The sequence below is a fragment of the Pinus tabuliformis genome, chromosome 4_2 (assembly GCF_031772625.1).
Source record: "Pinus tabuliformis cultivar Carrire ecotype Pingquan chromosome 4_2, CPIR1, whole genome shotgun sequence".
Classification (NCBI taxonomy): Eukaryota; Viridiplantae; Streptophyta; class Pinopsida; order Pinales; family Pinaceae; genus Pinus; species Pinus tabuliformis.
The window spans coordinates 403,535,635-403,563,055 of NC_142304.1; the positions used below are offsets into that span (position 1 = coordinate 403,535,635).

At 36.6% G+C, this 27,421-nt stretch overlaps 2 protein-coding genes across 2 annotated transcripts; both read right to left on the reverse strand.

Annotated features, from left to right (window-relative positions):
• Positions 1–444: 444 nt before the first annotated feature.
• LOC149169663 (meiosis-specific protein ASY3-like) lies at positions 445–2,715 on the reverse strand. The gene is made up of 8 exons (XM_089425286.1): positions 2,583–2,715; positions 2,233–2,364; positions 2,040–2,100; positions 1,588–1,737; positions 1,327–1,385; positions 1,043–1,177; positions 765–856; positions 445–633 (listed from the first exon to the last, which is right to left on the reverse strand). Exons 1-8 carry the CDS (start codon positions 2,713–2,715, stop codon positions 580–582), a joined length of 816 nt encoding a protein of 271 aa, XP_089281412.1. The 3' UTR covers positions 445–579.
• Positions 2,688–4,933, reverse strand: LOC149169664 (uncharacterized). Its single transcript, XM_089427146.1, has 2 exons — positions 4,659–4,933; positions 2,688–4,565 (listed from the first exon to the last, which is right to left on the reverse strand). The coding sequence occupies exons 1-2, from the start codon at positions 4,710–4,712 to the stop codon at positions 3,012–3,014; spliced, it is 1,608 nt and encodes a 535-aa protein (XP_089283272.1). The 5' UTR covers positions 4,713–4,933; the 3' UTR covers positions 2,688–3,011.
• Between the last annotated feature and the right edge of the window lie 22,488 nt (positions 4,934–27,421).

The window sequence follows — 27,421 nt, forward strand, 5'->3', positions numbered from 1 at the left end:
TGCAATCTTTTTCATTATGACCTAAAAGACTATTTGTATGGTATTGGTGTGATTTCCCAAACAGTTTAGAAATTTTATAAGATATTTTTTTTAAATAATAAATAAATCAACTAACCATATATATATATATAGAGTATATTGTTATATATTAAATTAGAAGATAATATCCCGAACAAAAAATCATTTATATTAAAAAAAAAATGAAACAATCAAAGTCAATCTCCTGGTTCACAAAGCTGACTAAAAGTTGGGATCCTTCCAAATCTAGCTATATAAATTTATATAATTCTTGATAAACAAGACCTATCCCTTAACATTCAAAGTCAGTCTCCTGATGCACAATGCTACTATTGGGATCATACACAAATGTCAAACTGTAACTTAAAGTATAAAATGAAAAATATGCATGCTGTTATGCTTGAATTGAAAAAAAATATTCCTCATTTCACATTACTTTATAACAGGAGTGACTGTCACAAATATTTAACTACAGCTATCCGTAGTCATTCAGGGATATAAGAATCTAGACTGAATATAGATTCTTACTTTTACATTCATTCAATTTTTGAATGTATCAGTCTATAATATTTCTCCCACCACACGTTTGAGCAAATGCAAATGGTTTGTAGCTACCTGCCACATAAGTAATGCATGCCCTTATTACTGGTTATTCCAAGTTTTAGTATTCCTGACTGTTCATCCTGAAGTACATTGTTGACTCATTGAAAGCAGTGATAGATTATTATATAAAGAGACTTTGTTACCTTGCGCACAGCAGTAATTTTGCCTTCGGCATCAGTCAGCTCACACTGTATGAATTCCTGTGCTTGGGATATAAGTTTCCTGTGTGACACCTCTGCTTATTACCAAAAAGACATGTTAGTGCACTTTTATATATTCCATATTGGTATAAAACGTATTTTAATTATAGCTTAGAAAAAATTATATCTACGCTTTTTAACCCATCTTTTTCACCCAGGACTATTTCAGCACCTTATTTCTATCAGGTGCAACTTGAAGAAATAGGCATTTAGATACATACTCTGTCTATCAGCAATGCTTTTGAGTTCAATTTGTCCCCCCTCAAACTGAGAAAGAGTACTTTGATACAGTTGCAACTGTTGAGATAGCTCATTTCTGAACTTTTCATGAAGTATTTTGAGTTTCTCGTTCTGATCTGCAGCAACACGGCATTGAAACTTTAGAAAAGAAACATTTCAAACAATTTTCCCAAGAGATTTTCAGCTGATGAGTTTTCAATGAACCTTGGCTTAAAATCCTTCACGCAGTAAAACCAGAGATTCAATGGCATTCAATAAAAAGTACCTTGTAAATTGGAGTCCATTTCTCTGAACTTTGTTTTGCAAAAATATGTATGCTTAAGTCTGCCCATTTCAAGAGATAAAATGTAATTATGAATGGAAGAAAAAAACAGGTTAGAGCAGCAACAGAAGTTTAGGAATTATGTATATGTCTGCCCATTTGAAGAAATATTAGTGATTAGGAGTGCCACAAAAATATGGTTAGAACAGCAACAGAAATTTAGGCAATTAGGCAATGCAGGGACTGAATTTTAGGGCAACTTACAAGTCAGATTGTATTTGACCTTCAATCTTTTCAACTTGTTTTTGAATATTATGCGAGGCAGAGTCAAGAATTTGGGATGTTCTTTTATCTGTCTCCATCTTCAGTTTCCGCTTGAACTTTTGCAGTATCAATGCAAACTCTTTTAGTGCCCTGCATTACGCCAAAACGATTGACACAACACTTGCATAATTATATCTTTAATCCGCAATACTTATTGCACCTAGAGAAGCTATGTGCTCTACAGAGCCAGTGTGGGTGATGACCTTGTCTGCCTTTGGGTGTAATATATACAAAAGGTTGACAAAAAGGTAATGATCCTTCCTAAGCAGATGCAAACCTCCAAGCGATTAATAGATCCGACGTTAAGACTGAACTCTGTGCCTTAAGAAAATAGCTGAAGCTGGAGAATCAAAAGGGAAAATAAAATGCACTTCGTATTATTCATATCAAACCTCGAGAGATCGCTGGGATCATCGTCTTCATCTTCAGACAATCTGACATCTGGTACAGAGTCTGTAACCCCAATCTCAATAAGTTAACATCGGATTTCATTTACACAATTTGCTCTTACCTGTTTTAAATTCAATTCTACAGGGTAATTCGGTGGTATATTTTCCCAAAATAAGATATCGTAATGACTCTTACAAGATCTTTCTCTGGACGAGGGCGATAAGCTTAATTCCTTTGCCTTTCTTTTTGCTCGAAGTTGTCTGCGTGGCCGTGGCTCAGTTGTTGAATTACGACGGGGGGCTATTCTAGATGACCGCCTCTTGCTCTCTGCGCAGAAGCAGACACGCGTCATAACTCTGGAAAGCTCGAGCATGAAATCTCTTACATAGATATGGATCCTTGAAATTAAAAATAAACCGGAGACTTTCCCATCATAAGGCATTCATTTATTCGTTCTTTCGAACAGGTTCTTAACATGAGTAGCAATTCTTGCATTGTCCATCAGAAATTCACACTTGTAAGCAGCGGATCTTTAATTAATTAACCTCTTTGAATAAATAATTGCAATTCTTCTTTCACTGGAAGCACAACTGCAGTCCCATCTGCGGTCTCCTCCTCGCCGTTGGTATCGTCCAAGGCGGAAAGATAGGCAAGGTTAAAGAACTCTTTAGACTCCATTTGTAGTGAAATGGCTATATAACATTCTTTGCAAACTTTCATCATACAAATTTCCGACAAAATATTTGCATATTTATAACATTCTTTGCAAACTTTTAGCATACAAATGTCCGACAAAATATTTGCAAAAAATATGCAGACGAATTCATGTCGAAGTGTGAAGACAAACCCTAGATGCCGAGAAAATAAAAGGAATGGAAAATGTTGGAGAATTCTGGAAAACTAACGACATTTCCATCTCTTTATTTGTTGTTGGAACATATATAAAAATCAAAAGTTAAACTAGCATATATAGTTCAGGATACAGAGGATGGAGACGGCGATTGATTATCAATGTTGCATGTCTTCCCAGCTCCGTCAAATTCTGTAGACGGCACACCTATTACAGGACTTGGAGGAGAAGAAGTTGGATGATCTACCATTTCTTCAACAACTGTAAATGTAGGACAACGATCTTCCTTTCTCTCGGGGGAAGTATGCAGCACGTTGCCTGGATTGAGAAACCTATCGTCATCAGAACTTCGGGATCGTCTATTGTAATCTCCACTGCAAGTTTTAGCATCATTTAGCCATTCATCTTGATCAAATGAAAAGATGTTTTCGACAGGAGAGGCGAACGGACAGGAAGCTTTCTTGGATTTCCTTGTCTTTAACACAGAATCCGCCTGCTTTGATTTGGCTTTTGAACTTTGCAAGATGTTTTCGAGAGGAGGGATGCATGGACTGGAGTCTTTCTTGGAATTCCTTGTCTTCACAGCAGAATCTCCCTGCTTTGAATTGGCATTCGGGCTTCGCATGATGTTTTCGACAGGAGAGGTGCATCGACTGGTATCGTTCATGGAATTCCTTGTCTCCGCCATAGAATCTCCCTGCTTTGATTTGGCATTCGAGTTTCGCAAGATTTTTTTGACAGGAGAGGTACAAAGACTGGAGTCTTCCTTGGATATCCTTGTCTCCACCACAGAATCTACCTGCTTTGATGTGGCATTCGATCTTCGCCCGCCAAATACTGAAGGATGCTCCGAGGCCTTGGCAGTTTGGTTAGGTTCGTCGGAGTCTGTCTCGATAGTGTCGGATTTTGGCTCCTTTCCACTATTTTGTTGCAGACCATGGGGCTTTTCCGATGAATTTAGTAAGCAAAGAGCGCTTCTTAACTTCATTCTCAGAGAATCAGCACTTTGACATCCGTCGGCAGCCTTGTTATCTTTTTTATCGCTGACATTATCCGGAGAAGGACTAGTTTCTCTGTCGAAATTGAAGCGAACATGGTTGCCAATCTGTCTCTTTGAGGATTTCATTTCTTGAGTCTTCTGGACTGCAATTTCTCCAACGACAGTCGTATTTTTTCTGCGATCGTATCTTATTAATGCGCTTTCACTTCTGGCGGCAAAGGCTTCCTCCACAAACTTTTCAGAACCCGCAGCAGACTTCCTATTTCGATAAACCTCCACTATTTCTGTCGAGGCAAACTCCCGGCCTCCTCCTGCACTCATCTTGCACGAACTGAAATTAAATGCTGCCTCAATTTCAGCTTTAGGAGAAGCATCAGTATAGTTGTAAGGATCAAGAGATTTCAATTTACTCGGATTAGAATCTTGACGTCGAGCATCTAAAGCTAACTTGCGGGGACTCGAACCCGGCTCCTTAAGCGGTTCCGTTGAAAATTTTTCGCAATTCTCTGGCAGTAAACTTTCAAACGACCGAGAATCCCCTTGGTCGTTCAGTGCCGAACTTGTGGACGGTGAAGCGTGTCTCTTGGAGTAGGCAACCGTGAGACCTATTGACATTTTACGTAGCCGACCCTCTCCTCCTTTCGCGCTAAAGCTTAGACTATCCTGTGGCGCCTGTGCCTGCACAGATTTTGATTTTGTAAGAGCATAATAACATTGACATTAAATTTATAAGCAATTCTTAAATTTGCAATGCGTCCGGGGATATCGTACTGTAATTTGCTGTGTTTGTGATCTATGCTGCTTTCGGCGGCTTGAACCCGCCATTACTCCAAGCTACCCTTACTTGATTATCTGTGCATCCGAAGAAATCTTTAACAACTCCTTGAACTTATCTTACAGTTGTTTATGGCTCTCAAAGTTTTTGTAGGCCCGTCTGAAACCAACAGGCAAGCAAGATCTCTGGGGATGAAGCTCTGGCCAGAAATACCAGGGCATTCAAGGATTTCTTACTGAGGGGTAGACACTGCTTCACCCTCCAATGTTTTTGGGCGGTAAATGGGATGAAAATGTGCAACAGTGACGATATTTCCCTTCTCTTTACATTAAAGTTGTGTGTCAATGGGAGGATAATGCTAATGATAATATTAGCAGCGTCGTATGAATTTATTTTTAGGAGTTGTTTTTGGTGTGATTTTTTTGGAGATTTTGGTGATTGGTCCAAAAAAATTGAGGTTAAATATTGATTTGTATTATTTAAAATGGTTTTTTAATTGTATATTTGGATTCAGTACTTTGAAAAATCTCTAGGACCCTTTGATTATGCAGAAATTAGCTATCAAACTTGCAATTTCAATAAATTGCTGCATGATTATAGAGAAATTTGACGGGAAAAACCCACAAAAAAATTTTCAAAAAATCTCATTAAAAACAACTCCATTTATTTGTATTTGTGTGGGATTAGGATTGTAGGTCAGATTGTGTTTGTGCTTTTTACAATATGTTTCAATGTAAATTTTTGGAGACTTTATCTTCATTAATTAATCCATTAATGTACATTTAGTGTTTAATATAATGTTAAGGGTTTAATATTGCAATTAAAACCTTTCTTTTGCCAAGGGGGCACATCGGTTCATATTTGGGCTTTCGATTGATGCTTCGATCGTTTCCCGTCATCATCCATAATGGCGAGCATTTGGCTGAGAATTATGATTTTAATAGATGTTGTATTATGATTTTAAATATTAAAATGAAATACGTATATATCATGATTTTTTTTTTTTAACAAGGTGTATATATTGAATTTTTTTAATTTTTTTTAGAATTATAAATTTTTGTTGTGTAATTGTTTTTTTAATAAGGTATATTTATGGAATTTTTAACAAGTGTATATATTGAATTTTTTTTAGAATTATAAATTTGTGTTGTGTAACTTTTTTTTTTTAATAAAATATATTTATGGGAATTTTTTTTAGAATTATAAATTTGTGTTCTATAATTTGTAAAAATTAAATATTTTAAAAGATATTAAATTTATTTATACATTTAAAAATGTAATTTAAATAATAAAAAATCACATATATATATATATATATATATATATATATATATTCGATTTATATTATTACAATAACAATATGTATTCTCACTTTATATATAAAAGATTTTAATTTATGAAAAAAATTGATTAATTGAGGTGTCAATTTTTATTAATTTAAAATAAAAAAAAAAATTTAAGTTTTGTTTTCCCCTTTACACATGAATTTAAAATGAATATAAGCTAGTTATGAGTGTGTTATGTATCAACTATGTTGAGCACATCTATTAAAGACCTCAAATATAATGAGATGTAAATCTTTTCTCAAATGTTTTTAATTGAAAAAAAAGCACTTTTAAAAATTCTATCCCTCTCATTCATATATATATATATATATATATATATATATATATATATAATCTCAAATAAACGTATTTTTTTCTTGGAAAAATACACATATTTAAGATTATAATATTCATGAGGTGCAAATCAATTGGTTTGGGTCGGGTTTAGTCCCCACCAAGTCTTAGGTTCAAATCTCATGGGTAGGGGTCTAGAGAAAGATACATGTAATTCCATTCATATTTAATGATGAAATTACATTTTGTATATACACTGCTAAGAGAGTATTCTTGCAATTTCAGTTACTGCTTTACATATTTACCTCCAAAATAAAAGAGCCATACAATGATTAATATCGTCATATGTGACATATATATCAAAAAGAGTTGTACTTTCCATGAGAGATACTTAGAGATTATAGAAAAATTGATAACCCAGAGAAAACAAGGTAGTCCCAAAAACAACTATGATCCAAGCTAAACCAACTAGGCATGGATCCCAAAAACAAATATGATTTGAGCTTAACCAACTAGGCATGGACCAACCTGAATACTTGAACTGTCCAAAAAATAATTATAGACTGTGAGATAAAGTTGCCAGTTGAAAGCTCTAAAGCTGAAAAATAAACAAAAACATAAGGATGTGGATGCAAGATAGGATAAAACCGGTGAGTCACACACTATCATCAACCGTAACTACAACATGTACCATGTATGGATGATGAGCATATTCAAAAATTTGATCATTAACATGTTCCTTTATTGCCCAAAAACCTGTTTCCAAAGCGAGAACATCCTTTGATAAGCCGTCAATGTCATGGTTCCTCTCACTGTAAATATGAGAACATGAAAAATATTAGAAAGTGTTAGTAATGTGAAATATATCCTCAAGTATAGGTAAAAGAGTGGTATTCCTACATGAAATAGTGACATTTAGCTAATTTATGTTGGCATTATGATACACGTGTTGTCCTTGATGGCAACTCACTTAGAGGTATGATACAGGTGGCAACTCAATCAGATGACAAATCATAGTACAACAAGTCAAGAGAGAGGTATACGTAGGTTAACCTTGATGAAAGTGCGTATACACACGAATGAGCATAACAAAAGACGCGTATACGTACACACGCAGGTTCACAGAAGGAAAGGCACGTACATGTTGGAAAACTAAGTTTTGGTCTGTGGTATTTGGTCCATGGTATTTGGTCCGAAGTGTTGACCCCAAGTATTGGGTCCAAGGTATTGGTTCTAAGTGGTTTTGGACCATGGTATTAAGAGAAGCCTAAACCTATATAAGGAGAAGATCATTAGGCCAAGGGGGCATGTGAGGAAGTGATGAATATCTGATATGCTGGTTACGGGTTTGTGATGCTTTGCTTGATCTGAACCAAGGATGCACTCATGTGGATGATGATGAACAATGGATCGGGATCTTAAGGCTTGGAATGTTTATCATTATATGGTTTGATTATGGATAGAATAGATCTAAATCATTGACGCATGTTTTATTGTATGAATGTTATGATCTAGGTATGGCTGATGTCTGGAACAGCTATAAAGTTATGAGTAAATATTTACAGATCTGTACGCGGGTTGGATTTGGTGAAAGTGTGTATGTACGCTGGTTTGGCTCTTCATAGTAGCGTATACATTATGACATATGATATTTGAAGTTGTAGTTGGATTTGGTTATTATTGCAGAGCTCTGTTGTCTGTTCTATGTTCTGGTGATTATGTTGTTGACAGGGTTTTAGTGTTTCAGTATTGGGTGATTCAGAGATTGATGATACATGTATAGTTGATGGGTGTATTGCAGTGATGATTAATTTTGTGCTTCAATGTTGTTGATGGGTCCAGTATGAAAATTGGATGAAACATGGCCTTCAAATTATGGTGTTGTGCTTCAAGAGTATCCAGTATGAAAATTTATGAAACGTGGTCCCTGGAGGAAGCAAGAAGATCGCAGAGTTATGTAGGCCGGCACCTACGTACTGGTAAACATATCGGCCAGTACAAGAGCCAGGGGGTTGTAGCTCCCTTCCAGGAGCAGCTGGAAAATGAGTGAAGGTTGGAGCCTTCAGTAGGCCAGCACCTATGTACTAGTAAATGGATCGGCTAGTACAAGAGCTAAGGGGTTGTAGCTCCCTTCCAGGAGAAATTAGAAAACGAGAGAAGGTTGTAGCCTTCTGTAGGTAGAAGCCTGCGTACTGGTATAAGACTGCACCAGTACATGAATATTGTAAAAGGAAGTTTCTTATTAAAGGAAGATATAGATGAATTGCAATAGGTGGTTTTCACCCACATTGGGTTTCCACCTTACATCTTGGTGATCATGTGTGTTGCTTATGTGTGATGATCTGTTCTGTTTTACTGCTCCTTTTTACTGTTCATATGGTTAATAATGTTCTGATGCACTCATTAAGGATCAACTAACTAAAACATAAGTTTACTGGATATACGCTTGTTGCATTACACACAGTTGCGTATACACGTGGTTTGCCTTAACTGAAGTAGCGTATATGAATCTGAATATGGAAATGAAAAAATTATATTGATTTGATAATACTGATTCACCCCCCCCTCAGTATTATTTCCAACAGTTGGAATCAGAGCAGGTCCTTTGGTAGAAGCTTGATCGCTTGAAGGAGATCCATAGAACAATGGGAAAGAAAGAACGTCAAAAGAAGATGACAGCTCAAAGGAACAATGATAGCCTGTTGTTCATTGGAAGCAAGTATTTAGATCCTGAATGACCTCAGATTGAAGATGGACAAGCAAATGAAGCATCAGATAAAATCATAGATGAACAAGATCTACCTAGCAAAAGGGAGAGTGCCCTTAAAGAAGAAATTATCAGCTTAAAAGCTCAGCTAGAATGTGCCTTCAGAGCTTGTCAAATGCTGCAGGAGATGAATGAAGAAAAAGAAAAGGAGATTCTCAAACTAAGGCAACAAATGGAAGAAGGAAGAAAGTCTGAGGAAATTTTGAAGAAGCAATGTCTGGAAAAGGAAAAACAACATCAGGTTGAGGTAAATATCTTGAAAGGTAAATTAGAAGAAAAGGATAAACTATTACGATTTCAAGTCAGTACTAAGATTTTGGATGATATTCTTAGTAGTCAAAGGTCACCTGTTATCAAAACTTGTCTTGGTTTTTATGAATCTGTTGAAGGTGAATCTAGATCACAAGGTGAGGCAAGGAACTCTAATGAGAAATCTGAAATTCTCAACAAGGAGATGAGAAGACAACCCCATCAATAGCCAAGGAAAGAAATTCCTCAAAGAATATCTTTTGCTCCTAACTATGGAAGTGATAGACGATTATTTCCTCCGATGAATAATGTTGAATGTTATGTATGTCATAATCTTAGTTATGTTGCAGCCAGATGCAGAAGTAGAATGGTTCAAGACCATCACTCAGAAATATCATCACGTTCCAAATACTTTAAGGGATATTTCTTTTCTTGCAATATGTTTGGTCACAAAGCCATTGACTGCTATAGAAGGAATATGAAACATGTAAGGTGTTATGCATGTAACAAGCTTTGATACATAATAAAGGAATGCAGGAGAAGATTTTGGGCACCATACCAAAAGGAGAAAACATCATCACAGTTAAAGATATGGAAGAAAAGGGAAGTACAACCAAAAAGATGTGGCATAGCAGAGTGCACAAACATGACAGACTCAAAGGAATCTGAAAGTGTGGAACATCAATGTTCTAAATCTCATATGCAAGTATCATGAAGACAAGTTGCGTACATACGTGAGTTAGACACTGCACAGTCGCGTATCTGGAGCTCTGAAGAAAAACAACAGAACAGACTCAGGAAATGGTTCTGTCGTGGTATATGATGGTTGGCACAGGCTCAGGGGGTGCATATGCTTCGAATAATGCATTGTTGGCATTATGGTTAGAAGTCTTTGGTGATGATGCTTATTGACATATCTTGCTACTGATTGTTGATTGACCAAGAGAATGGATTGCAGGTTAAGATGCTTATAGTGTAAATCATAGCTGCTGATAACTGTCATAGTCTTGTTTAGGTCCTTGGTCTTTGTGAGTCATATGATGTATCTTGTTACCCTATGCATGGGATGGATGATGTAATGGTTCTTTTGTTTGAGTCAAAAATGGTGTATCCCCACTTGGTTGGGAGATTGATGTATGTAAGAGTCTTTAGGAAGGTCATTGGCAATGTATGTATAGAGTCATGTTATGCTTGCATGTGCTCAGGGGGAGCATGGATAGATTGGTACATCTTGGCATGTGCAAAGGGGGAGCTCAATCAAAAACTTTAGCATGTACTCAGGGGGAGCACAGATATCAGAATGTATATCAAAGAAGAGAATATCTTGGTCCGCCCTTTTCCCTTGATGTCAATGGGGGAGAGTGACTTGGTGTGGTGGTTGCCATCAAGTCCAAAGGGGGAGATTGTTGACATTATGATACAGGTGTTGTCCTTTATGGCAACTCACTCAAAGGTATGATACAGGTGGTAACTCAATCAGATGACAGATCATAGTACAACAGGTCAAGAGAGAGGTATATGCAGGTTAACCTTGATGAAAGTGCGTATACACGAGAATGAGCATAACAGAAGACGCGTATACGTACACACGTAGGTTCACAGAAGGAAAGGCGCATACATGTCGGAAAACTAAGTTTTGGTCTGTGGTATTTGGTCCATGGTATTTTGGTATTGGTCCATGGTATTTGGTCCGAAGTGTTGACCCCAAGTATTGGGTCCAAGGTATTGGTTCTAAGTGGTTTTCGACCATGGTATTGAGAGAAGCCTAAACCTATATAAGGAGAAGATCATTAGGCAAAGGGGGCATGTGAGGAAGTGATGAATATCTGATATGTTGGTTACGAGTTTGTGATGCTTTGCTTGATCTGAACCAAGGATACACTCATGTGGATGATGATGAACGATGGATCGGGATCTTAAGGCTTGGAATGTTTATCATTATATGGTTTGATTATGGATAGAATAGATCTGAATCATTGACGCATGTTTTATTGTATGAATGTTATGATCTGGGTATGACTGATGTCTGGAACAGCTGCAAAGTTATGAGTAAATATTTACAGATCTATACACGGGTTGGATTTGGTGAAAGCATGTATGCACGCTGGTTTGGCTCTTCATAGTAGCATATACATTATGACATATGATATTTGAAGTTGCAGTTGGATCTGGTTATTATTGCAGAGTTTTGTTATCTGTTCTTTTTTTTGGTGACTGTGTTGTTGACAGGGTTTCAATGTTTCAGTATTGTGTGATTCAGAGATTGATGATATAGGTATAGTTTATGGGTGTATTACAGTGATGATTAATTTTGTGCTTCAATGTTGTTGATGGGTCCAGTATGAAAATTGGATGAAACATGGCCTTCAGATTATGGTGTTGTGCTTCAGGAGTATCCAGTATGAAAATTTCTGAAACGTGGTCCCTGGAGGAAGAAAGAAGATCGTAGAGTTCTATAGGCCGGCACCTACGTACTGGTAAACATATCGACCAGTACAAGAGCCAGGGGGTTGTAGCTCCCTTCCAAGAGCAGTTGGAAAACAAGTGAAGGTTGGAGCCTTCAGTAGGCCAGCACCTACGTACTAGTAAATGGATCGGCTAGTACAAGAGCTAAGGGGGTTGTAGCTCCCTTCCAGGAGAAACTGGAAAACGAGAGAAGGTTGTAGCCTTCTGCAGGTAGAAGCCTGCGTACTGGTATAAGACTGCACCAGTACATGAATATTGTAAAAGGAAGTTTCTTATTAAAGGAAGATAGAGATGAATTGCAGCAGGTGGTTTTCACCCACATTGGGTTTCCACCTTACATCTTGGTGATCATGTGTGTTGCTTATGTGTGATGATCTGTTCTGTTTTACTGCTCCTGTTTATTGTTCATATGGTTAATAATGTTCTGATGTACTCATTAAGGATCAACTAACTGAAACATAAGTTTACTGGATATATGCTTGTTGCATTACACACAGTGGCGTATACACGCGATTTGCCTTAATTGAAGTAGCGTATATGAATCTGAATATGGAAATGAAAAAGTTATATTGATTTGATAATATTGATTCACCCCCCCCCCCTCTCAGTATTATTTCCAACAATTTATAGATAGCATGGAATCCTCGAAGATGTGAAGATGCGAGAAACCTTTTTCTTTTGTAAACCGGAGCAAGTTTTTGCATGCGAGGAGTTTATCTTTGTTGTTGTTTGGGACCCAAGCCCATCTTAACTTTGAAACAGTGAGATGGAGAATGGAATAAAATGAACCCTCCTTTACAATTATGACCATTATTGATAGAGGCACCATCAAAGAAAGCCCATGGCTTTGAAGTGTCAATATTTTCTAGAATGATCATCTTGGGTGTAGCAACTCCTTTTTCTTGTGGAGAGTGGCTTACAATAGTCAACACCTCATCAACTATATGTAGAGGGACCAAGGTCTTATCCAAAAAGGCCACCCTAATTTTGGCCAACCAGACCCCCCAAAAAATAATGAGTGGAAGGGCTTTAAAAGGATGATTATTGGGGTTATTTTGCCAAGAGAGCTAAGCAGCCTCAAGATCCACCCTTATCCAAGGAATGGAGTGACACAACGTGGAGCTACATATCTGCCATACCTTTTGAAAGAAAGGGAAATCCATGAATAGATGACCAACACTTTCCTCTTTGTTTTGACATAATGAACACCTACCTGGCCCATACATAAATCTTCATTGGAATACTTCCTAAGTCAAAACTTTTTTTGACATGAGGCACCACATGAATAACTTATCTTTTGGATGGAATTTAGCTTTCCATACTTCCTTCCACCACCACCTCTACTCCACAATCACTCAATCTTCCATGAGATAGATGAAACCTATCTTTGGAGTGTAAATACTAATGGCAGAGAAAATCCAAATCAATTCTTTGAGCCTATCGATTAATCTGATGTGGCCATCAAAAAGAGCTTATGTGTTTTCCAAACATAAGACCCATAACTCCCCTTGTAAACTGGGGTCATCTACATAGATCCAACCCTTCTCCCAAATAGTAGTAAGATTTGGATTTGTAATGTGAGCCACTTTACATATACCCCTGTCTCTGAGGTCATTAATTAAAGGAAGGGGTAACCGATGCCAATTTCCACCACTGGGCCATGGGACAAGAACAAGACACACCCTCTCTCCTCTTCCAATCTTCCAAGCAATACCATTTTCAATAATATCCAACAAGTTGAGAATAGCCCGCCATATGATGGATATGTTAGATCATGGTTTGACCAACCTTCTTAACCAATATTCTAATGAGATGGGGGTAATATATTTATGAAACACCATTGATGTCCATATATATTTCGAAGAAATCATATGCCAACCACATTTAGCAGCCAATGCTTTAAACAAAAGGAAAATATTCTTTAAGCCCCAATCACCTAATGATTTTGGTTTTGCAATTGAATCCCATCTAACCAAGGGCAACACCCTCTTTTCTAGATTCCATACCAAAAGAAAGAAATAACACATACTAGGAATCTTGTCCAAGACACCTTTGGGAATCCATGCCATGGAGGCTTAATAAACTAAAATAGCCTATAAAACTGATTTAATGAGAACCAAATGAATAACTTGAGAGAGCCAACTGTGACTCCAAAATTTAAATTGTTTATCCACCTTTGTAATAAGCTAGGACCAATTTTCTTTCCTGTAGTTCTTATGTTTAAGCTAGAAGCCCAAATATTTTAAAACTTTCTCTAGCAGCTTGAATTCAAAGGGGAGAATAAGAGACATGTGTCACATCTCTTCAACAAAAAGATTATGATGAGAAATGGAATATTTTTGGGCATTTATAGACATACCAGTGGCACACTGTTGAAGCCCCAAAAATCGGGTCTACAACAAGGGGGATACCCACCCGGTCCGGACCTTGGTTAGCAACTCCTTTTCTGTTTGGTATAATAGGTCCGACTGGGGATATGGGACCAGTTTCCTAATTTATGTGTGTGTGTGTGTGTGAAGAATTGATATTGCCCTTCTAAAAGTTCCTGAGTGAGATGCTCTAATTCTAACTCTAATCTAATAACATGTAAATTGTATTTTAATAAGCAGAAATATCTAAGTCTACACTAACCCGGGGTGTAATCCTTTTGTTATGCGATCTAAAATGATTTCAGATAATAATTGGTAATAAAGATCATTCAAATGTCATGAGAAAAGAATTCAATATAGATAAACCACTTCGTATAAAAAGTTAGACGAAACAGTTGTGAAAGGCATATCGCATAATAAGCTATTCATACATTAAGCATAAATAAATAGCTATCACCATACAAAAGTGCCAAATGATAACTCAAGCATTCACGCATCAATATATAAACAACTGAACTTGAATATCACTTTTAACACAAAGGCAGAAATAGTTAAGAGATAGAAGTACCATTTATAACTAGTCCTACTCATGAGCTTCAAGCGATAATGATTTATCTCTTCATAATCCAACATCCACTAAGAGTACAGAAGTGCAACATCAATAGCAGATATTAAATACAGATGTCAATAAATCCTATTCCATTCATTCATCAAAACCTCCTCAGAGGGTACAAAAGTGCATGTTCTGGGGATAAGTTTTTGATAAATTTCAGGACCCTTCTCTAAATGCATGAGAAGGGTTTAAATACTACTAACTAAATCTAAAAATAACTTATTACAAAAATGTAGGATGCGGTTTAAATGATCGTCCTCATTTTGGGAAAAAATAAAACAAAATTTAAAACTAAAACTGAATCTAAAACTAAAATTACTAACTATTTCTGTATCTGCTCCTTGAAGTCGCACGCGTTCAGCATCTGTTTGAGAAGAGTCGGCTGGCCGACTTTTGATTTTAGCTATGCTGCGAAAACAGAATCAGAAAGAGTTGGCTCCATCTTTTCGGCAGAATTGATGATACACCTGAGAGTCATCCACTAGCTGTGTGGTTTTACCAAGTATGCCCAGTAATAGTCCCAATTCACTTGGTTAACCTTTGGATTGATTCTGCCTTTTCTTGAGCCTTTTGTCTCCAGTCTGCCTGTAGTTGTTGTACTTTAGGTAGACACCATTTTGAAAATGTTTTTGACAAATACCACTAGTTTTAGGATTTAAGTTTTCCTTTTTATCTCTATCGTTGCTTTCTTACAAATTTCTGGGCTTACCGGTAACTGAGCAGTTAGAAGCTTTTCTTTTCAAGAAGTTTTGCCCAGCGATGGGAAACTGCCTCCGTTTCTTGATCCAGGCTTCCTTGATGCGTTTTTTCCTTTAACGCATTTTCTTTTATCGGATATAAAGCTCAAATTTTGTGAAAATAATGATTCAATAAGCTCTTGACCCTGATTCTTAAGCTATCTATCTCTGATATCTGTGTTGTCCAGTATCCATTTAACCATGTTTGTGTATGGAAGAATTTTGGGCCTCACCACTATCCTGTGTAAGAACGAACAAGCTATCTCTGTAATGGATGCCTCAGAAGAATTATGTGAGCCTGCAGTAGCCTCAACCTCCATTACTCTTGGATTCTCTTCCTCAAGTAGATTATACATGCCTTCCCAAGTAGCAATACCAGCGTCGCTATTATAGGTGGTGTCTGTATACAAGGGCGCCATTTCCTTCTCTTCAGAGCTCGGGGCTTTGCCTTTCTTTCCCATGGTATCCTGCGTACTTCTTTGTAAATTTCTCTGTTCTTCGTTCCTACAATTCACAAGTGAAGTGAGAATAATGATAAGGAAAGGCGACGAGAAAGTTTTAAATGCTGAAGACGTATAAAATATACCACCTTACATGAAATGACCTTTCGATAAGCACAAAACCATATTCCATTAATGACTGGCAACTAACTCATTAATTAGCATTAAAGCGCATAAAAAAGTGTTGGTTTATGGAAAAAACTTCTTTTTGAACAACAAGCCTGAGAGATCTACGATGAAGCGATTTTGCGATTTGCTTTGCAATATCGCAGATCGCAACATCGCAAAATCGCAACATTGTAAGGTTGCTATCTCACTATATCGCATTATCACATTATCGCATTATCGCTTTGTCGCTCTATCGCAATATCGCAGGAGCGTGACATGCGACAATTTTCGTTAATATGTTTTCTACGAAATGCGATTTGCGATATGCGCCATGGCATATCGACAGTTTAAAGTTTTTTTAATGTAAGCGATCTTTGATGCATGTGATGCGATATATGTTTGTAGTCCTGTATCGCGATCTCACAGTCTTAGAATTCGGCTTGCAAGGAGGTATATGTTATCCTTTTTGCAATGCGATATTTCCTAAGGAATGATTTTACTTTATCATAAAACTTAAGCTTTTTTAGATTTTTCAAGGGTATTTTCTTAAGTTTATGATGGTAAGTTTTATTAAAAAGGAAATACAAGCACTAATTGATTTTTTAAATTTTTGACTAAGGGTCCGCACTTATTTAGTATTAGCAATAACACGAAATAAGAAGGGGGGTTGTTGTTGGCCACAACAATTGGCGATTCACTTGGAAGAACCAATTATCTCTGCTTTTCTTTTGAATTTTCTAAACTTCCAAAACAGAAAATTTTCCAGAAAATTAAACTTTATTATAGAAAGACAAAGTATATCATGCTTTTACCTATCAATGATATTTTTTTTCTTCTATTTTTCAACTTTGATTATTCACTCCCTTAAGCTAGTCCTTGCATCTACATCAGTCATTACTTGGTTTATAAAGATAAAAACAAAGCCTTCTCTGTAAATCATTTTTGAATATGCTCATTTGTCTTAGGTAGAGCCTCTGCTGCCAGCAGGCGTTTATAGCCTTGATAGGGTTACTTGTTACCCAGCAATGATCCTTTATCCTACTTAGAGAAATTTACAATTTTCAAAGAGAAATCCATATACACACTTACTGCTTTCATTTTCTTTTTACCCTTAAAGAACAATGTCCTGGTTTGGTAGGCAATATATGACACAATTATTCACTAATTTATAGCTTTGCTGAACAAGCTGGCTTGTGATGAGACCCCTTGTCTTTTGATTGCAACAATCTTAAGTCATTGCCCTATTGTGGTATGCAGTATTGGTAGAGTAAGCAAGCTATAATATCTATGATCATGATAAGTCGGCTCGTGATGAGACCTCTTACTCTTTAAGTTAAAGTGTATCTTTGGATCATTCTCTGAACATTGTAGTTTCCTAGGTGGGAAGGAAGTCATTGTTTCCTTAAGACAGCTCTGGACGACAATAGTAGAGTTTTTGGAAAGATATTTTCTACAGAGAATCTTCATTTTTGTTATTGATACCTTTCATTGGACTGATACAAAACAATTTCCCACTAAAAGTCGTTTTTTATCAAAATTTACAAAGTCGAAACTAGTATCATTTCTAGGCCTAGAGCCTTTAACTGTATCTTTCAATAATAACGATCAATTTTCTTAAAAGAATTCTATTTATACAAGTGAAAAAAACAAAATCTAAAAGAGAATTTGTGTCTTTTTCGTAAATCTCGAATGTAACCATTTACAAACAGTTTTATTAGGAAACTAAAACAACTACTCTACAAAATAGAAGAATGATCTCCTATGGAAAATATTTTTTGAGGATCTGTCTGTTAACAGGTAAAGAATCTATTTTTCCTGTTAAATCCTGCAACATAAAATAGATGGACCTATGACTTTTATGATTTGAAAAGGGCCAAGCCACATTCTTTGAAATTTTGTATGTTTTCCTTTTTCCTCATGAGCCTTGTCCCATTTTAAAACTAGATCTCCCATCTGAAAATATTTTCTGGATATCATGTTTGAATCAAAAGAAGCCTTCACTAATGCCTGGTGATGGGCATGAGTTATTTTAGCCTGTTCTCGTTGTTCTTCTAACTTAATTATTTCCAACTGCCTTAGTTGTAAGGAAGAAGTTGGTGCTTCATCAATATATTGAACTAAGGCTAAAGAGGGAATTGCCAAATGAGTTGGAAGAACCACTTCTTTCCCATAAACTAAATTGAAGGGGGAAGTGCTGATGGAGGCTTTCTGCATTATCCGGTCTACCCATAAAGCATATATTAAAGGCTTGTGCCAATTTTTATGATTTTAGTCAATGGTTCACTTAATAATTCTGATTAAGTTCTTATTTGTAGATTCAGCTAATCCATTCCCCTGTGGGTAATAATTGGCAGAGTATTTAAGCTTGAAACCCCTTTTGAGTGCAACTTCAGTCATTACATTACTAGAAAAATATGATGCATTATCAAACATCAAAGCAGAAGGCAACCCAAACCAAGTGATGATGAACTGATCTATGAATTCGATGATATTTTTAGCATTAGCCGTCTTGAGTGGAACTGCTTCTACCCATTTAGTAAAGTAATCTGTTGTTGTAAGAATATATCTATGCTATTTAGAAGAGTGAGGAACGATCTCACCTATTACGTCCAATCCCCATTGATCGAAAGGCTGCTCAATGTTAACTGGTTGTAGTGGCAAGGATGGTTTCTTTTGTCTCCTAGCAGTAGTTTGACAAACTTGACATTTCCTCACGTAGTTATGTGAGTCTTTGAATAATGTGGGCCAGTAATAGCCTGCGCGTAAGATTTTATGAGCAGTAGCGTCTCCAGCATAGTGTCCGCCTGCTGGCCCATCGTGGAGTTCCTGCAAGACTTTTTTAGCTTCAGATTTCTCAAGACATCTAAGGAGAATAGAATCATAATTTATTCTAAAAAGAACATCATTTACGAGCTGATATTGTTTGGCTTTCAACCTTAGAGCTCTTTTCTTGGTATGATCGAGGTTTGAAGGAGCATATCCATTCTTTAGATAATAAATGATATCAGCGTATAATGACTCAACATCGTTTAGGCTTACCTTGTACATTTGTATCTCTGCAGATGGAATTTCGGATATAAGCGATGCTCCGGCCAGCATTTTGCAAAAGCCTTGACCTTTTACAATACTTGCTGGTTTGATTTCTACGTCATATCCTTGTAAGGCAATAACCCAATTGGTTCTTTTCTCACCCACATCCTTCTGTACTAGAAGATTTCTTACTGCTGGAAACGATATTATGATTTTTGTATGTGTTTTGAGTAAAAAAGGTTTGAAATACTTAATTGCTTTGAAAACAGCATAAGCTTGTTTCTCCACATCTGAATAATTCAACTCAGCCCCTTGTAAATTGGAACTGAAAAAAGCAATTGGGGCTTCTACCTTTTCTTGATTTTCTTGAGTGAGTATCGCAACATATGATCTATCAGAGGCAAATGTATATAAAATAAAAGGATCGGAAAATTTTGGAGTTGCTAAAGATGGAGCATTAACAATTGCTTGTTTGATTAGATTGAATGCCTCATGTTCATCTTGGCCCCATTTAAAGTTTGAGTTCTTTTTAATCATTGCTTGTAAAGGAGACACAATTCTTGAAAAATCTGGAACAAATCTCTTTACAAAGTTAATCTGGCCAAGAAAATATTGCATGGCTTTCTTGTTGTGAGGTAGAGGAACTGCGGAAATCTCCTTGATTCTGTCAGGATCAATGTAAATTCCGGATTTTGACACTATGAATCCGAGAAGTTTTCCTTCACTTAATGCGAAAAATGATTTTTTCGGGTTAAGTGAAATTCCATACCTTTGACAACATTGGAAGATTTTTTTTAAATCTTCAAGATGATTGTTTCATTTCTTGGAATATACAGTTATATCATCCAAATAGATTACCACAGATTTATTAACTAAACCCTTGAATGTGATGTCCATGGCTCTCTGAAATGTGGCACTAGTGTTAATCAGACCAAATGGCATCTTTTGATATGCGTATGTGCCCCATTTAGTTTTGAATGTGGTTTTTAATTGATCATCGGGATGTACCAACACTTGATTGTATCCTGAGAATCCATCCAAGAATGACATTAATTTTGACCCTGCGACTACCTGTAGTATTTGTTCCATGGGAGGAAAAGGAAAATTATCCTTTTGGTAGGCTTTGTTAAGATTTTGAAAGTCAATGCAAATTCTAATATCTCTATTTTTCTTTCTAACAGGTACCATATTGGAAACCCATTTGGAATGTCGAACGGGAAAAATTATTTTGGCTTTCAATAGCTTATTGAGTTCAGATTTGATCTCATTTTCTAGATTAGGATGGATCTTTCTCAACTTTTTTTGGACAGGTTTTTCATCGTCTATCATTGGAATAGTATGTTGGATGATGGAGGTGTCGTACGTTTTGAGTTCATCGTAATTCCAAGCAAAGACACTTTTGTATTGTCTCAAGAGACGAATATACGCTAATTTTTCTTCAGGAGCTAGACCAAGGCCTAGATTGATATTCTATGGTTTGGTATCAGTTCCTAGATTTACTAATTCATAGTTCAAAGTTGAACTTTGGAGTTTTGAATTGGTAGATCTTTTAAATCGATCTTTCAAATCATAAAGATCTTCTAACTTGACTACTGACTTAGGTATGGCATTATTAGTGCTATCCTGTTGCAATTGTCGGTCATGTTGGTCTTCGTCAATTATTTGATTGGTGTAGGATCCTTCAGATGTGAGGAAACTCACGATATCAGGATCGTTGTTGAAAATCCTCCAATTGGTAATGTTATCAGGAATAGATGGTCTAAAAATTAATTCAATTGAAAATCAATCAGGGCTAAAATCTTCTAAAGGAATGAGCTTGGAAGCTACGTTGGCTAAGAGGTCTGCACTAGCATTCTGGAGTCTGGGAATTGACGAAATATTAAATGCTATAAAGTGTTCAGCTAGATATTGGACTAAAGATTGGTAATGTTTTAAATGAACTGATAAAAAATGTATAGTATTACGCACCTGTCTGATTACAATTTCAAAATCTCCAAAAACTTGAAGGTATTTGACATTTAATCCGATTGCTTTGTATAACCCTTGGACTAAAGCCTCGTCTTCTTTGGTATTGTTGGTGCAATCAAATTGGAGTCTGCAAGTTATCATAGTTTTATCTCCCTCTGGACTTATTAACACGCATCCTTCTCCTGCTCCTTCGTTAGACTTGGAACCATCAAAAAAGATTTCCAAAATAAAGATTTATTTGCAGGACTATCTATAAAATTAATACATTTAGAACTATCTGTTTGAGAGAAATTTTCTAATTGAGATAAAACAGAATGTTCTAAATAAGGTGAGGTATGAGCATTAAAATTTCTTAGGAAAGAATCTACTGACTAATTGCCAATGATGTTATTGTTGTATGCTACTGGTTCATTTTCTCCCTCCAGTTCTGTTGCTATGTATTTCTGATGTCTTTCCCGCTCAACTTTTCTTTGATTTGGTTTACCATTGTAGGGGAGACACATGTGCAACCAGTTAGTTGCAAAGTATCCATGAAGTTTTTCTGACCAATCTCTGCTAAGAATTAAGCCATAAAATTCCAGAATATCAGCAACTAAAATGTCGATAACTTGACATACCTTTGGGTTGGATGACAGCCTTATGATAACCTAATTTAATTTGCCAATCACTTCGACTTGTGATCAATCTAATTGGACTATGCGCACAACTGATTTTTGTGGTTGAACGCTCAATTTTGCACATATTGACTTTGGTAAAATATTCGATGAAGCTCCAGAATCCACTAAGCAATTATGCAAATTTTTATTGAAAATTTCATAAGTAAGAAGAAATGGGGGAGTATGAGATCTCGATCTTCCTCCAATTAAGGCGATATCGTTTGGATCAACTTTATTGATCGCATTAGTTGGAGGTCTTCCCATGTCATGGGAAGCTTGAGAGATTACAATGGCGGGTAAAGGTGCAACTAGTACAACATGTAATTCTTTCAAAAGTATCTTTTGCCGGTGTTTTAACTTGCTCAATTCGTAAAAAGTGATATTGGCCCTAGTCTTTTTCATGTATTTGATGATATTATACTCCATTTCATCTGAAATGATCAGTGTTTTAGATGGAGTTGATGAGTCTGTTTGGACTGGGCTGGTTTGAGTCGCTTTAGGTGTCGTTTTCTACACTGCGACTTTATCCTTCGTCATCGAGCTTGCGCTCTTTGGCTTAGGTGTACGTTGAGGAGGATCAAGTTGATTTCTACTGCGAGTACTGTCCAGGGATGCCTCTTAATCCTCTTCATCTAGGAGGATGAAATCCCACATACCTTGTAACTCTACAACTTCTTCTTCAACGGTATGTTCTTTAGTAGCGATTTCCTCTTCTTCTTCTTCGGATTCAACACTTTTAATAGCATTAGGGGGTTTGGAATCAGTAGAAGGGTTTCTTTTAAAAGGTATGTACAGAGTTTTAGAGGAAGTTTCTGCCACTTGTTCTTAATGTCAACCATCTCATTAGACATGGTCTTCAAAACTTTTTGTAATCCTTCTAAATCGAATGGATCTTTCAATTGTTTTTTCTTGGGATCTTCCTTGAAAGTAACCTTATTGGATTTTCATTCTTCTATCACATTTTTCTTTTCTAAGGCCATAATATGTTTCTCTACTGCTATTGCTTCTTTCATATTTTCAAGTAAAGTTGTTTTGTTAGCCCTATCAACAAAGATTGTTATGTTTGATGGTAAAGCAGTAATGTACCATTCACTTCGCACTTCTTCGCTAGGCTTGGAAGCAGTAGGAATTTTGTTTAAGATTTTATTGAAACGTAAATTGAAATATTTGATAGGTTCTTTTGACTCAGCCCTAAGGTTAGACAGGTCATTGATCAATGTTGTCGTAGACCTATCATCACTAAACTTAGTCAGGAATTGTTCTTGGAAAATATCCCAACTAGTAATAGATCCAGACGGTAATGAGAAATACCATGATCTAGCTATTCCTTGTAGAGCATAAGGAAAGATTCGAACAACAGAATCTTCTTTGGTAACTCCATTGAGATTTATGGATAGCATAAAGTTATTTATATGTTCTTCCGCTAGCATCACTGCTTCATGATTAAACTTGGGCAGCCATTTTTCAGGATGGGCCGGTAGCTGACTCAAGGGTGCAGGCATCAAGACTGCCCCTAGGTTATTCCATGGAGATTGGGCCATTGATGAACTAATAACAGAGGAAAGTGCAGAAGATGATCCCTATGGTTGAGAAGATGAGGATATTACGACTCCAGATGATTGAGAAGGAGATGTGGGAGTACCGGAGGATTGATGGACAATTATCTGAAGAGGAGGAGTGGGTGGTTGACTTCGCGGTGAAGAGGTTGAGATGGATGATGATGATGAAAAAGTCTCGCTATCGGACCCTTTAGGAGATTTCCTTGCTCTCTTCCTTGTAGTTAGAGGTAATTCAGTTAGCTAAATGCAAATTTTTCGCTCTTTAATCTGGTAAGAGGATGAGCAGGGTTATATTGTGAAGTCACACTACCTTGAGATTTATCAAATTTTTGAGATATAGAAAATTGCTGAAGTTTGTGAATCAAAGATTCAACTTCAGGAGGTTCAATAGTAGATTGTTCTGAAATGTCAGGGTTTTTAGTAGCAATTGTTGCCCCTGCGACTTCTGGCTCTAGATTTAAATATTTTAAATGCGATGGAGAAGCCGAGGGAGATGGTGAGGGTGATTTACTCTCAGAATGGTATTTAGATTTGGATTTACTTGCCATTCACAGTTCGAGGCCCTCCTTCTAGCGCCAAATATGTTGAAGCCCCGAAAATCGGGTCTACAACAAGGGGGATACCCACCCGGTCCAGACCTTGGTTAGTAGCTCCTTTTCCGTTTGGTATAGTGGGTCAACTGGGGATATGGGACCAGTTTCCCAATTTATGTGTGTGTGTGTGAAGAATTGATATTTCCTTCTAAAAGTTCCTAAGTGAGATGCTCTAATTCTAACTCTAATCTAATAACATGTAAATTGTATTTTAATAAGAAGAAATATCTAAGTCTACACTAACCCGGGGTGTAATCCTTCTGTTATGTGATATAAAATGACTTCAGATAACAATTGGTAATAAAGATCATTCAACTGTCATGAGAAAATAATTCAATATAGATAAACCACTTCATATAAAAAGTTAGACGAAACAGTTGTGAAAGGCATATCGCATAAAAAGCTATTCATACATTAAGCATAAATAAATAGCTATCACCGTACAAAAGTGCCAAATGATAACTCAAGCATTCATGCATCAATATATAAACAATTGAACTTGAATATCACTTTTAACACGAAGGAAGAAATAGTTAAGAGATAGAAGTACCATTTATAACTAGTCCTACTCATGAGCTTCAAGTGATAATGATTTATCTCTTCGTAATCCAACATCCACTAAGAGTACAGAAGTGCAACATCAATAGCAAATATTAAATACAGATGTCAATAAATCCTGTTCCATTCATTCATCAAAACCTCCTGAGAGGGTACAAAAGTGCATGTTCTGGGGATAATTTTTTGATAAATTTCAAGACCCTTCTCTAAATGCATGAGAAGGGTTTAAATACTACTAACTAAATCTAAAAATAACTTATTACAAAAATGTAGGATGCAGTTTAAATGATCGTCCTCATTTTGGGCAAAAATAAAACAAAATTTAAAACTAAAACTGAATCTAAAAATAAAATTACTAACTATTTCTGTATCTGGTCCTTGAAGTCGCACGCCTTCAGCATCTGTTTGAGAAGAATCGGCTGGTCGACTTCCGATTTTAGCTGTGCTCTGAAAATAGAATCGGCAAGAGCTGGCGCCATCTTCTCGGAAGAATTGGTGATACACTTGAGAGTCATCCACTGGTTGTGTGGCTTTAACAAGTATGCCTAGTAATAGTCCCAATTCACTTGGTTAACCCTTGGATTGATTCTGCCTTTTCTTGAGCCTTTTGTCTCCAGTCTGCCTGTAGTTGCTGTACTTTAGGTAGACACCATTTTGAAAATGTTTCTGACAAAGACCACTGGTTTTAGGATTTAAGTTTTACTTTTTATCTCTATCGTTGCTTTCTTACAAATTTCTGGGCTTACTGATAACTGAGCTCTTAGAAGCTTTGCTTTTCAAGAAGTTTTGTCCAACAATGGGAAATTGCCTCCGTTTCTTGATCTAGGCTTCCTTGATGCATTTTTTGCCTTTAGCGCATTTTCTTTTAGCGGATATAAAGCTCAAATTTTGTGAAAATAATGATTCAGTAAGCTCTTGACCCTGATTCTTAAACTGTCTATCTCTGATATCCGTGTTGTCCAGTATCCATTTAACCATGTCTGTGTATGGAAGAATTTTGGGCCTCGCCGCTATCCTATGTAAGAACGAACAAGCTAGCTCTGTAATGGATGCCTCAGAAGAACTATGTGAGCCTGCAGTAGCCTCAACCTCCATTACTCTTGGATTCTCTTCCTCAAGTAGATTATACATGCCTTCCCAAGTAGCAATACCAATGTCTCTGTTACAGGCGGTGTCTGTATACAAGGGCGCCATTTCCTTCTCTTCAGAGCTCGGGGCTTTGCCTTTCTTTCCCATGGTATCCTGCGTACTGCTTTGTAAATTTCTCTGTTCTTCATTCCTGTAATTCACAAGTGAAGTGAGAATAACGATAAGGAAAGGTGACGGGAAAGTTTTAAATTCCGAAGACGTATAAAATATACCACCTTACGTGAAATGACCTTTCGATAAGCACAAAACCATATTCCATTAATGACTGGCAACTAACTCATTAATTAGCATTAAAGCGCATAACCAGGTGTCGGTTTATGGAAAATACTTCTTTTTGAACAACGAGCCTGAGAGATCTGCGATGAAGCGATTTTGCGATTTGCTTCGCAATATTGCAGATTGCAACATCGCAGAATTGCAACATTGCAAGGTTTCTAGCTCGCTATATCGCATTATCGCATTATCGATTTGCCGCTCTATCGCAATATCGCAATATCGCAATATTGCAGGAGCGTGACATGTGAAAATTTTCATTAATCTTTTTTCTGCGAAATGCGATTTGTGATATGCGCCATCGCATATCGGCAGTTTAAAGTTTTTTTAATGTAAGCGGTCTTTGATGCATGCGATGCGATATATGTTTGTAGTACCGTATCGCAATCTCACAGTCTTAGAATTTGGCTTGCAAGGAGGTATATGTTATCCTTTTTGCAATGCGATATTTCCTAAGGAATAATTTTACTTTATCATAAAACCTAAGCTTTTTTAGACTTTTCAAGGGTATTTTCTTAAGTTTATGATGGTAAGTTTTATTAAAAAGGAAATACAAGCACTAATCGATTTTTTAAATTTTTGACTAAGGGTCCCCACTTATTTAGTATTAGTAATAACACCAAATAAGAAGGGGGGTTGTTGCTGGCCACAACACACACCCAAAGAGAGAAAGGAGCTCCACCAACATTGATATATCCCTGACTTCACCATTGCACAATATAATTATATCATCCACAAACAACATATGTGTGATGACCAGGTTCTGAACATTGAGCAAGCCATGGAAATCACCACGTCTCTTAGCATCCAAGTGGAGACAACCCAAACCTTTCACAACCAACAAAAATATAAGTGAAGAGAGAGGGAAACCTTGACAAAACCCTCTATGAACTCAAATGAAAAGAGATGGAGAACCATTTATTAACAACACAAAAGATATAAACTAGATACATCTCATGATTGAGTTGGTGAAAGTTAGGTGGAGCTTGACGTAGATCTAGTTTACTCTATCATAGGCCTTGTATAAATCAATCTTGATGGTGAACTCTTTCAGATTTTGAGTTTTGATGTTTTGAAACCCTTCTTAGGCCACACTAATAGCTTCATGAATTTGTCTACTCTCTAAGAAGGAAAACAACTCTGAGGAGATGAAATGGGAAAGTATGGGATTCAGTCTTGATGCAATAATCTTAGAAATAAATGCGTAGATGGCATTGCAAAGTGAAATAGGCCAAAAATATGAGAAAGAGAGAGGATGGCTTTCTTTTGGGATAAGAGCAATGAAAGTAGAGTTAAAATTCGGATAGATTCAACCTTCCTTATTGGATTTTACTCCTAACTAATTAGTACCCAAGATATCAAAATGCGTCAAAACAAATTCCACACACCAAGCATCTGGTTTAGGACTTTTATCTCTTTCAAATTTTTGCAGCATCATTTTAAGCTCCACTGACACCCCCTCCATAATAGCCCTACACTCCTCATCATCCACCATTCGAGGGAAAAATTGTGTAAGAGGAATAAATTTCTCTATAGATGTTTCAG